General features: G+C 37.3%; 1 protein-coding gene across 1 annotated transcript in view; it reads right to left on the bottom strand.

Moving 5' to 3' along the window:
- The window catches only part of MEGF6 (multiple EGF like domains 6), a 2184612-nt gene that overhangs the window by 953095 nt on the left and 1218215 nt on the right, over nucleotides 1-13302 (bottom strand). The window contains exon 16 of the mRNA XM_044062967.1: nucleotides 8939-9070. Within this exon, the coding sequence (XP_043918902.1) occupies nucleotides 8939-9070 (132 nt within the window). The remainder of the gene's footprint in view (nucleotides 1-8938; nucleotides 9071-13302) is intronic.

The raw sequence follows: 13302 nt of genomic DNA, 5'->3' as shown, positions 1-13302 counted from the left end.
GAAGTTCTATGATAATATTAAAAGAATATTAAAAATAATAGATTATGCTAATAACACAAAAGATAAGCTAACTTTAGTAAGTTTAAATATTAATAATGCTTCTGACTCAGTTAATTGGGAGCATCTTTTATCAGTGTTGGAGGAATTTAATATTTCAAATAATTTCTTACAACTTATTAAACTTCTTTATGAAAATTATTTTGCTTACATCAAAATAGGTTCATATACGTCTGAGTCAGTTATGATCTCCAAAGATACTAAACAGGGTTGTCCTCTGTCACCATTGCTTTTTACTTTAATTATGGAGCTATTTGCAAACATAAGATCAAATTTAGATATCAAAGGCAAACAAATTAACAATAATTTAAGTTCCAAAATTCAATTGTTTTCAGATTAAATCCTTTTGACCCTGAATGATTGTAATCTTTCTCTTGTTGATGTATTTAATAAATATAAACTTTCCAGAAGAAATCAGGACTTAGTTTTAATGAAAATAAAACAAAAAAATTACATATAAATTGTAATACTTATGAAATAGATGAAAGAATCTTTAAATACATTGTAGAAGATGAAAACATTAACTATTTAGGGATAACTTTAACAGCTAATAATAAAATATAACCACTTTTAATTACAATAATAGTTCAAATTCTATAAAATATCTTATTAATAAATTGCGCTTTTTTACTATGGAACAGAGACTTTCTTTAATTAAAATGATTATTCTTCCAAAAAATGTTATTATAGTACAATCTTTATATCTTCCCCCTAAACTTTATATAAAAGAGTTTCATTCTTTAATCCAGAGATTTCTTTGGTTTCCCAATAAACCTAGATTTGCTTTAAATCATCACATTAGAGATTGGTCTTTGGGTGGTATTGTCTTTCCAGAGTTAGAAATATACTCTTTATCATCAATCATTAAGACAATATCTTCACGGCTAAATAATAATAATGCCAGATGGAAAGAGATACAAGAAAACATTTGGTTAAAATCTAATCATCTGATAAATTCACACCATTATAAAATACTAACTAATAATCTACACTGGCTATTAAAAGATTGTTTCTCAAAAGGTAAAAACAAATCAATTTTTCTTATATTTCCATGATATTAGTTACCTTTAAAAATGTTACTTATAAAAATCCAGAACATAAAGTATGGATTTTTTTTAATGTTTCCTATAGCTTACACTTAAAATAATATCAGTACATTCAACTTAACAATGATTGCACTTAAAGAAAAAAATGATATACTGGTAGCAGCTGAGGGATAGTGGGAAACTACAAACTATAGATTATATTATAAAAAACGTTTGATTTAAGCAAAGAAATGTGGTAAAACATTCAAATTTGTATACAATCAGCTGAACACAATACAATCAGCTAAACACAAGATTAATTTAATGTAATCAACAGTGAGAACCTCTGCTCCTATGTTTACTGATCTTTTAATTATTTTGATGCACCAGAACATAATAGGAAAAGGACTTCTATCTAAAATATAAACAATGCTTAAAACGACAACAAAATATTACAAAGAAAGAAACTGAGATTATTTCAGACTCGTTAAAAATAGTTATCCAAATGAAGATAATAAAAATAATGTTACTATCATCAAAACAAAGTACTTCCTCACCAAACTGGAGATTATTCTCTTGGAAATTCAGGCACAGAACTTTCATCACACCACACAGCGTTGAATTAATGTACCAAAATGATTTAGGATGTTAGGGATATAAGTTAAATGTTAAAGCTGATTGGCAACATATGTTTTTGATAGTGTAGTGCTCAAACCATTTTGGGACAATATAAATGTTCTTTTACAGGCTCTATTTAATGATAAATTTATTTTAACTAAATCTCTAATTTTATTTAATATTCCAATTCCTGCATGTGTCATGAGAATAAAATACCCACTTTTATGGAGTATCTTAACAAAAGCAAGAAACATTATATTAAAGTTATTACCAAGGACAGGAAGAAGGAATCTACTCCAACAATGAAATAATTCATAAACATTGCAACTGAAGTATGTTGATTTGAACTTATTACAAATCAAGACAAGAACAACCTAGAGTCCCCTCATCCTACAACACTTGGCTGGAATTTAAAGAACTGCTAGATAAACAGTTTTTAATACTTAAATAATTAATTTCAGTATTTGATTTCTTTTAGAATTCTTGTTGCATAGTAGACACCTTTGTAAACAGTTGTTTGCTGTTTAATTTTTCTTTATTTATTGTTGTTCTTTTAGTCACGTAATTGTTTATATTTCTAATGTTATACATTGTTGTTTCGAAGTTAAAACTTTTAATGAAAATAATTAAGAAAAAACAAGGCATGAGTATTTGCATGTTTGCACTAGCTCATATATGCTTTGCATCACTATGAATTAATGTTTTGTCAACAGTTATGAGATGGTGCTACAATTTTTCATCTGTATGTTGTTAAAATAAACATGACTGGTCCTGGAAAATGTGCCAGTCTGCAACACTACTACTGGGAGGGTTTCTCTTTAAAGTTAAGCAGTGATTTACATATTTACAGAGTTACTTTTTGAATGGTTAACAATGCAGGGAAAGTGTGGGAAGAAATAGCCAGGGAATTGTTATGGCTAGGCTTGTATAGGGCCTAGGGCCGATAGCCTGGTACCAACCTATGAACCTATATCACGTCAATCGCCCTGGGTCCAGGGAAGTAAATAGTGTGAGAAGAAATAGCCAGGGAATTGTTATGGCTAGGCTTGTATAGGCCCTAGGGCCGATAGCCTAGTACCAACCTATGAACCAGCCCTCTAAATGCTGTTTTGATCAGATCAGATTTTGTCTAATGCTACATATTAAAATGTTTACAGAATGTGCTTCATTTTATTTTGGTCATTCTGTCGCTGAATATTTAATGCATTTTTGTATACTTTCTTTCACTGCTGGCTGTGTTAGGGTATAGTGTATGCCCCTTTGCTAGGTTTTATTTTAAATTTAAATGGAGGGTTATGAGCCAGATTTGGGCTGATAAATGAAAATAAGGAAAATAAAATTACTTCTAATTAATGTTGTCCCTGCACAAGGAACACTAGCTGTATAACACTAAACTATATATAAATATATTCCACTTATGGGAGATAATGTAGTCAGTTGTCCAATAACTTTTTCATGGATTTTAGTAAAGTTCCTCTTTGCATTATGCTTATGAATGTGAATAAAGCATTGTGTGTGTGTGTGTGTGTGTGTGTGTGTGTGTGTGTGTGTGTGTGTGTGTGTGTGTGTGTGTGTGTGTGTCTGTTTTGGTTAGAGTTAGAAATATGGACAAGCCACAGTTGTCCAACAATATATTATAGTATGTTTGTGAGTTACTGGTGCATGAATGATACTAAATAGTCAATGTCCAGCAATTGCCCAGGCAATGAGAAGTGTTTAAGGTGTGTGTGTGTGTGTGTGTGTGTGTGTGTGTGTGTGTGTGTGTGTGTGTGTGTGTGTGTGTGTGTGTGTGTGTGTGTGTGTGTCCGTTTGCAGTTACAGAGGTGGTTCAGTTCTCTTCCCCATAATAAAATGGTACAGTAGCAGCTTTTGGAAACTTGCTGTGAATATCTGTTAGAAGGAGTGTTCACATATTTCTTTTTATGTTGATGAATTTTCCTTTTATCTTCCCTGACACTCTACATACAACTGCTCCATAGGAACCTTTGTCATTATTATGTTGCATGCTTCATAACTCATTGTTGGTGGAGCACCTTCTGTGTCTACATAAGCAGATCTGCCTCCCTTAAGAAACCTCAGTATCACTCTCTCTCTCTCTGTCCTTATGAATGCTGCTGTGTCCTTTATGCCTATCTGATTGTATCATTCTCTGGTGTACTTACAGACCCTGCCCACTCATTTACAAAGCATGCTTTGGGCTGTCTACATACTTCAACCAACAAATATATTGGTGCTGTCTCTACCCCTAATGTGTGTGTGGATGATGACCAAGACGCCATGCAGCATATGATACAAAAGGGCCTCACTGAGACAGATACCTGGTGTCAAAGCCATGGCCTGAAGCTCAATGCCAAAAAGTGTATTGTCACCCCCTTTGGTAAAAACTCTGTACCCATGAACTACCACATAGCTGGTAGTCTACTTATTGCCGAAAATGTGATAAGAGACCTTGGGACACAGGTGGACAGTAGTCGCTCCTTTGATAATCACATCGCCACAGTGGTCAGGAAATCCTTCTATGTGGCTTATCTCATCACAAAAGGATTCTCATCCAGAAAAAAAGAGGTCATTGTTCCCCTCTACTCATCACTCATTAGACCCATTATAGAGTACAATGCCCCTTTTGGTATGTACCTCACAAGACATCTACAACAACTGGAAATACCACAGAAATACCTCACAAAGAGGATTACTGGCCTCAAACAGATGCCCTATGCAGACCGTCTCAAAAAACTACAGCTTTACTCCATCGCATATTGCCTACTCAGGGGCGATCTCTGCCTACAAAGCTATGTCAAACCCAGAGCTGTTGGACATGCTCCACTTAAAGAAATCCCAATCCATTCGAGCTACACGCTCTAGGGACCTAAACCTTGTCACCACAATAAACAGAACATGCTGGAGGGATAGATTCCTGTCCCAGAGACTTCCCATACTCTGGAAAAGACTACCTATCTATGTCAACCAGAGTTCCTCATTAGCACTCTTCAAGAAAAATCTTGATGATTGGATGGGAAATGGGAAATTCACCCCAGGGATCACTTCTGTGGCTCTTCTCGACAGGGGCACAGGAAAATAATTTTCTTGGGTGGCAAAACCCAGGGTACATTTTTTGGATAGGCTTATATAGGCCCTAGGGCCAATAGCCTAGTACCTACCTATGAACCTATGATACCAGATTCCAACACTGCAAATTTGTTGTAACAAGGGTCTGCTTCTATCCCCTGACAGCCTGTGCAGTTCTGCCCATTAACTGACAGTGAGCACACCTAAATGGGCGGGTTACTAGACCTCTGATCTACTGGTCACCACAGTGCCATCTCAGCACTAGTTACACTTATCGTTTATGATGCACAAAGTGCATTTGATTTGTGATGATGACAGCTAGCAAGATAAGTTTAATTATTATTTGCCCTCCTAAATCAATACTGGAAATCCTACATCAGTAGTACACAGACACTGAAAATGTGATGTGGCTGTTAGCCTCTATACTCCCCTACTCTTATAAGTTCATAGATTCAGTTGTCAAACTAATGACCTACTGACCTTTAAGAAAGTAGTTATCAAGAGTATTTTTTTTTTAAGGAAGTTGATGACTGACATTTTCTTATTGTAAGAGGAAGTTTATTCCATAATCCTAGGAGATAATGGGTAAAGTAAATGTTACTTTTCTATTAATATTCATCTTAATAGAATAAATCTTATTCTTGCTCCCAGCAGTGAAGGTTAGTCATGCATTCAAATTTACAATTTTAATTCCAGACATAGATTTTCACAAAGTACTATAACAGACAATCCATTACAGATCAGGTAGAGACTATATATAACTAACCTTTAGAAAACAGAATATAATACAGTTCCAGAAGCCTTTCTGAGCTGTTCAGTTTTCCATCCCCATGATTTTCCTAGCAAGAAATTGTATTTTTGTCAAGTTTTTTAATGTACCTTCTCTAAAAGCTGTAAAATACAGCATTGCATTCAATAATGCATTGGATTGGTAAGATATAAAGTGGTACACTGATCTTCCAGGAATGACCAGATACACCTTTAAGAATTTGACTGGTTACAGAACAGGTTTTTCTAGCTCTATATTCCTTGTAGAGATGAGTTATGGTCTATGCTTGTCTAACTCTGTCAATACATGCTGGTCAGAGTTTATGTTGTCATCTTCTATTGCCTTTGGATCTTTAATGGTAGCATTTTATTTTGTAGTCATAATTTACATTATTTTTTGTCATGTCTCATTTTGCTTCACTTAGTGGCATTAACATTGGGGTCAGTACTATTGAACTAAATATATAGTTCTGTACACCATCTTACAGAACATTTACATATTTTGTTGAAATAATTATGCTAATCAGTTTGTAATTATTATCACATTTGATTATCAACAGTCCATGCCTTGTGGCATCAATACAGTGCACCTGCGGGTTACTAGTGATTACCCCTTTGGGATAGACAGGTAAACCTTCACCTTAACCTGCTGCATCCTGTTGCTTAATCATTTTATCCACTGAATTACTTATGCGCTGATATTTAGTGCCCTTAATTTGTTAGTTTCTGTTATCAGGAATAGTGTTTAAAGTTTTAGCTTGGTTAAGATAAGCATTATGCACTGTAAGCCTTTCATCAAGTACTGCAATCTATTCAATTAATTGGTTCATGAATAAGTACTAGCCAGGCTTTCTGATGTTGTGGTCCATTTCAAGCCTAGCCAATTTGCCTTCTTGTACTTGAATTAACCTACCCCATTTGGTAGAATTGGCCTTACCCATCATATGGTCAGTAATTAAATATTACCCCATAATAAGACTAAATGGGATCATACCATAGATAATTTGAGGGGACCCATGCATGAGATAAAGCATTTAGGAACTGCTTCTGTCCATTAGTAGTACAGAGGGCAGTCCTTGGGTAAGTTTTCTGTTTCCCATCCACAGATTGTAAGTTGCATTTGAAAATGGACAGGGATGAACTTTGTTTTATGCAGATGTGAAGTTTGTTTCATAGCAGTGGCATCATCTGTGAAATATACTTGTCCCTCCAAAATGCTCTGCTGATGTTGCAAAAGAGGTTTAGATCCCTAGACCGAGTATTTCTGATGCTATTTGAGTTGCTCATATGCAAATAAATCCATCAGTAATGGGTAAGAGGAAGCCTTGTATGCCAGACACACGTCACCTCTTAGCAGTCTGTAAGATACAGAGTACAGTGACAGGGCTTTGAGTCAGTCCATGTAGGACACGTTTAGGCCTTGGATTCTTTTAGTAAGATATCTGTGTGTGTTCCAGTTGTTGCATGGGCCTGGCAAAATACATGCCTAAAGGGCTTTATATTCAATGATTGGCCTAATAACAGCTGAGTAAAGGGGAAAATGACATACCTAGATCTAGTCACAATCCCTTTGTTTATAAGTTGCGCAATATAGAAGGCCTTTCTTACAACAATAGACACATGCTGGTCAGTGTCCATATAAGTTCCCAATGCCACAAGATTCAGTGGCAGGAGGCATACACCGGCATATATGGTGCGCATTTTGAACCATATTTCAGAAATGTATTGATATTAAAATACTCTAAATAGAGGAAAGCAGTGAATCTCCTCTCTATGACACCATGCCCTTAGCCACTGATTGAATACCAACATGTTTTGTAGTATTCAGGTGGCACATGAGGTGAGAAGATTACACTAAGCAGGTGTTATTTTCCTGTGTTTGTTAGGATGTTTGATAATCCCAAAACATCCTACTGCATATGTGAGAGGAAGGACTTTTTTAGTGTGTTGACTGCAGCATGAACAATGACCATGTCATAGTTAGCTTTAATCAGAGCTGAGGTCACTAATTTTGGCCCCAGGCAGACATGATACTGACAAACTTTGTACTCTGCCCAGTAGTATACGCACCTATTTAGCAGATAGTGGAGTCACCAGTTAATAGGATACTTGTGGTTACCAGGTTACAATGCTTGCCTTATCAATAGTTACTGTGGTCACATTGTATTTAGTGGCACTACTTGCTAGGTTATAATAATGCATATATAAGCCATTCCACAATGAAAAGGGACTATGGCTTGACATAGACGACCAGATGTCCCTCCCAGTCATGCCTTGAAACACCTGATACCATCTGTAAATTTAATGTGTGCTAGATTGGAGTTACCTACTTCCATGATCACAGCTGCACTACAATAATATACAGCTGAATGTGCACTGCTGTCTTTTCACACCCACTTTTAGAGTAGCTGTAGGTGTTCCTCTTTCTACACCCCCCACCCCTGCTGGTCTACTTTCCACACACCTCAAATGTCTACTTTCTATACTGTGCCCCCCTCCCCATTGCAAATCCCTGGAACTGCCATTAGAGTAATTGATTGGTTTAAACCTGATGCCTTAAAAGACCTCTCTGGCTGCAAGATGGGATAACAGCTAATTATACAACAGAGTGATGTAGAGAAATACCCTCAGCAAATCAAAATGACACATTAGAGCTCCTAGTAGTGAAGCTATTTCTACGTCACTGTAACATCCATGCTGGAAGAGTGCCAAATGTAACTGTCAGAACCACACAGGAAATTCAGACAGCAAAACATGATCATAGTTGCAAAACTGAAAGCGGCAAATATTTAAAATGTAATAAAAATCAAAGGACATTATTAACTACTGAAGAAATACATTTGTCTCATTTTAGTGCATATTCCAATTTATTCTACTGTATGACTCTAAATATATAATTAAGCAACTTTGTTCATTCTTAAAAATTCTAAATTCTTTTCTGTCAGTCTTTTCTTTAGTCATTAAAAATCTCAGAGTAGCTTGATTAACAATTAACACTTACTTTTAAAAATGTAAAAAAAAGAACAAGATAATCCAGTCATTGAGTCTCTAGACAGCACACAAGTCTGCATGTATAGTGACTGTAAAATGCATTTTTAAAAAGCATTTCCTGTTTTATAACAGTAAAAATGCATTGGAAGAAGAGATGTAATATCAATATTCACTTACTTCAGGAATGAACATTAGATTCCTCAGGCTTTGACCTGGGGCTCAAACCTGGGCAGCTGAGAGTAAATCTTGCCATTAATTCCCATTGGTCTGAGTCATTATTCCTACAATAATGCTTTACTACTTAGAGCACTACAACAGTAAGTGGCATGCATTAATCAGCTGTAAACATAAGCAGAACATTGTCTGTCAGCTTTTTCACTGCTAAGCATTCCATTAGTGTTTGTTCTACTTACAGTTCTGACACCGTTCTCCAGTAAATCCTGGAGCACACGAGCATGACCCAGTGGTTTTATCACACACTCCACCATTCTCACACTGGAGACAGTGCTCCTGGCAGTTCACTCCCCAGTAACCTTCTGAGCAATCTGAAACAGGAAGGACAAACAGGAAAAAGGTTTACTTCTCAAATCTATGGGGAACCTTGGAGTGATTTTCCATTGTCAACATTTTTTAATGTATATAGTCATGCTGGGCTGTGTTTATAGAGCCATTATTTGAAAACCATTTTATCATAAGAGCATTTGCAGCACGGACAACACTTTCATATGTACAAAAAGGATTAAGGAAGATATGGGAGCCAGTATGGATCACAGCTTACAGCTAATACAGGGTCTGTAATATACAATGCTAGCAAACGTACTGCTCTGTTCCTCTAGTAAAAAAAAATTTTTTATAAAATGCATTATATGCTGAAAAAAATGTTATATCTCTCTTAAGTAGAATCCATTCCACTTGGTAGTAAAAATGAAAGTTATGTATTTACGATAACAATAGATCTGTGTTGTCTGCTTCTGTCTTTCCTCAACCAATGAGTCTTTGGATCCAAATTGGATCCAACTTTGGCCACTCTCAAGTTTTGGATCCAGTGCTCAAGTTCTTCCCCTTACCCATAATCCCCTTGTAACAAGCAAGTTACCTCAGATTGAGTTTGCATGCAATACCAAGATAAAAAAGGTATACCTCCTCAAAGGTACTTGGAAAATGAACAGATAAATCCAGGCATCAGAGTAGAAAGCAAGAAAGGTATAAACCAGCTGACATGTGGAGGTTTGAAAGCAAATCCTGAGGTAAATAAGGGGAACTCTGCAAGGTCATTCCAGAAATGAATAACTGAAAAAAGGATGGGGGAGTTGAGGAAGGCTGGAAGGAGACAACACAGGTATATCAAGTATATAGCTTGTAACTAATGTTGTCTCTTCTGATCATTCCTCAAATAATGGCACAGAGTCCCCAGCTACCATAACATTAGGCAGGTCGCAAGAAAGGATATTCTGGAGCAGACAAACTAAAGAAGATTCTTGACCTTAATTGTATATCTAATTTATACTGTGAAATGAATGTATGGACCTTGGACAAAGTAGCAGTGGTTCACATCCTCAAGAGGGACCCTGAAAAAGGAGGATGTGGAAAAGGCTACAGATCTTGTTGAATGGGTCATTGGAGGTTTGGATAATGACAAGCCCTATTCTTTGTATAAATGGGATATACAGTTTGAAAGCCAACCGGAGATTCTTGGACCTTACCCATCTTGGCAGAAGACAGAGAGAGGCAAACAAATGATCAGACTTTCTGATTTCTTACTCTGATGTAAATGGAACCATAGTTGACGGGGCATACCCAGCAAATGTAGTATATCTTTTTCCTTGCTGGAAAAATTTGGAAAGAACACTGGTAGGTTGATTGATTTATTGACTGGCAGATGACTTAGAAGACATTTTAGGAAAAAAGAAAGGATTTATTCTCAAGAGTATCCTAGGTAGGGAGGTTTTGAAGATAACCACGGAGCTCAGAAATTCTCCTGGCAGAGGAGATGGCCAACAAAAACAGAGTTTCCCATAGTAAGAACTTCTAATCAACTTTGCCTGCAGGTTCAGAAGGAGGACTCATCAAGGCCTGCAACAGGATAGTAATATCCAAAGAAAGACTCATTAAGGCCTTTAACAGGATAGTAATATCCAAAGGAGGTAGTGATTCTCTGAATGGAGGGTGAATAAGAAAGGTACCCCTGAGAAAACTTTATATAATCTAAAGGATGCAATGGGAATGTGATCTTCTCCAATATGAAAAAAACCTATAGAGGCAAGCTGTACCTTATTAGTGAAGAAAATGGCTCTATCATGAAAGAGAAATGTCAAAAAATCCAGAATGGCTGGAAGAGGGGCTGAGAAGAGATTTAAGTTTTTGCTGGAGGGCCAGATATAGAACATTTTCCACTTACTTTTACAAACCTTCCTGGTAAAAGGTCTCTGGGAAGGGTTCAAAGTGTGAATGACTGGAGCATAAACCCCAGACTGTCTAGCCATCATTGGAATTAAATAAACCATGTGGTTAGTTTGAGGGACAGCATGCCCAGGTGAGGTGATCTGTAATGTCTGCAGTGCTAGCAGGACCACTTTCATCTCCAAAATGCTGATGTGAAGGCAGGCCTCTGCTAGGAACCATGTGCCTTGGACTGTCTTTCCCAAGAAATGTCCCCCCCCCCCCTAGGTGGGAAGTGTCCAGGGAATCCCAGAGATACAACTGATGTCTCCACTGGACTGACAAGATCCACTGTAGAACTCTCATGTGATATCTGACTAGTGGGACCAGGGTGATGACTGCCACCATGGAGCCTAAGAGTCATAGGATCAGTCTTACTGGTGTCTTCTGACAAAAGAGCATTGCTAAAGCTTGCTTGTGAAGAGCTGAAATTCTGGTTTGAGGGAAATCACAATCTGAAGTTTCATATCAAAGAGAGCTCTGATAAACTCCAAGGACTGAACGGGCTGAAGCTTGGACTTCACTGTATTCACTGTGATCATCAGATATGAGAAAAGAAGGAGCAAGGAGTCCCTGGCTTGAACAAGTAAATTCCTGAATGGGTGGTGAGGAGCCATTTGCTCAGATAAGGGGACACCCGGAACAACTGCAGATGGAGGTGAGCTGCAACCACTGCCATACACTTGGGGAACATCGGGGGGGGGGGGGCTGTGGTAAGAACAAAGGGCAGGGCTCTGAATTGCAAATGACTGGTCCTCAGCCTGAAGCAAAGAAACCTCCTGGATTGTCTGTCTATCTTTATGTTGTAGTATATATACTCGAGGTCAAGCGAGCACATCCGGTCATTTTCCCTTGGCAAAGGACAAATAAATTGACTGTACTCTGACCATCCGGAATTTTGTTTGCCTTACAAACTTGGGTAATTACATATTATCGCAACCACATTTGTAACCCTGTGTAGTTCCTGATGTTATCAACAACCGACTTTATACAGAAGTAAAAATGGGTGTGTGAAGTCCCAAACAGCTTTGCATCACCGTGTTTCTGAAAGAGGAACTGCAATAATGGGCAAATTCCTCTTCCCTGGTAGCATCATTTACTGCTGTAACTTAATGCAAAATGAACTGTTCTGACATGTGTTTTACAGAAAATGAAGTGTTGAAACTGTTTTGTTTGCAGTGTTTTTCAGTGATTTATTAATGTTTTAGATTACTCAAAAAAAAGATTAATTGCATTGTTACCGTTGTGCTTCTACATTTCTATTATGTTTTGCCATCCGACCTGTTTAGGAACACTATCCAAAGTTAAAGGGAGGTTATCTGCATCTTTTCAGAACTGCATATTGCCAAAGCACCACTTTGTAAATCATGAATTCATTACACTCTTTACTGATTGGGAAGTGCTACATTTATCTGTTGCAGAAATATCTATTTGCTTTTTACATTTAATTGTTGTGTACATTTCATGTATCGGTCAGGTATGCTAAAAGTTCAATACTTCTGTTTTATTCATAGTAGACTTATGTATTATCGCAACCACATAGCTGCCACTGTATGCCTTAATGAACTTTTCCAGTCACGGTGCTAAACGATGGCACCCAGGAAGACAAATTTTTCCGTTACTCCTGGTCCTGTTTCAGAAGCAATGGGATAAAAGAGTAATTTGGAGTTTACATATCCCATGTCACCGTAACATGAAGTAGTTTCGGTCTGACTATACCAGTTAGCGCGACTTCCAAATGTGGTTGCGATAACACGCAAGAACCCAAACTTGGCTAGACAGCTGAGGTCAAGGAATGGTATTAGGTCCCCATTTTTTTCTTTTGACAATAATAACAATCTTGAGTAAATTCCAGATCCTCTCTGGTCTGGTGGAACCAACAGGATGACATGATTCTTTAGAAGCTTCCTTATCACTGAAGCAGCTGCTTCTTTTTGTGAGGGAAGAACTTCAGGATGTTTCTTTCTTTCCTATACCTATAGAGAAAGAAAGAAAGAAAGGGAATGATATAGTCCCTGGTTATTATCCTCTGCACCCATATATCTTGGGTCATGGACGTCCAGGTTGACAGATGCATGGATATGCACCCCCCCCATCTATCTCCAGAGAAAAGCAGTCAGGCAAATGTTCAAGAGCGCTGGTAGAACCTCTCAGAAAAGGGATTCTGAAAGCTCTGGTTCTGCAATTCACCTTTGCCCCATGGGTGATGTCCACCATTAGAGTACCTCCACCTTTGCTGCAGGGGATTCTGACTGCAGAAGTGTCGGGAAAAAAGCCTTCTGACTTTTGGAACAAGATCTTCTTTCCACCCTTTTAATTCCTGGAAAATGTCCTCTGT

Source organism: Protopterus annectens, chromosome 2.part1 (genome assembly GCF_019279795.1).
Source record: "Protopterus annectens isolate FY-2018-M chromosome 2.part1, PAN1.0, whole genome shotgun sequence".
In the NCBI taxonomy this organism is placed as follows: domain Eukaryota; kingdom Metazoa; phylum Chordata; order Ceratodontiformes; family Protopteridae; genus Protopterus; species Protopterus annectens.
This window is presented reverse-complemented; position numbering and strand designations above follow the sequence as displayed.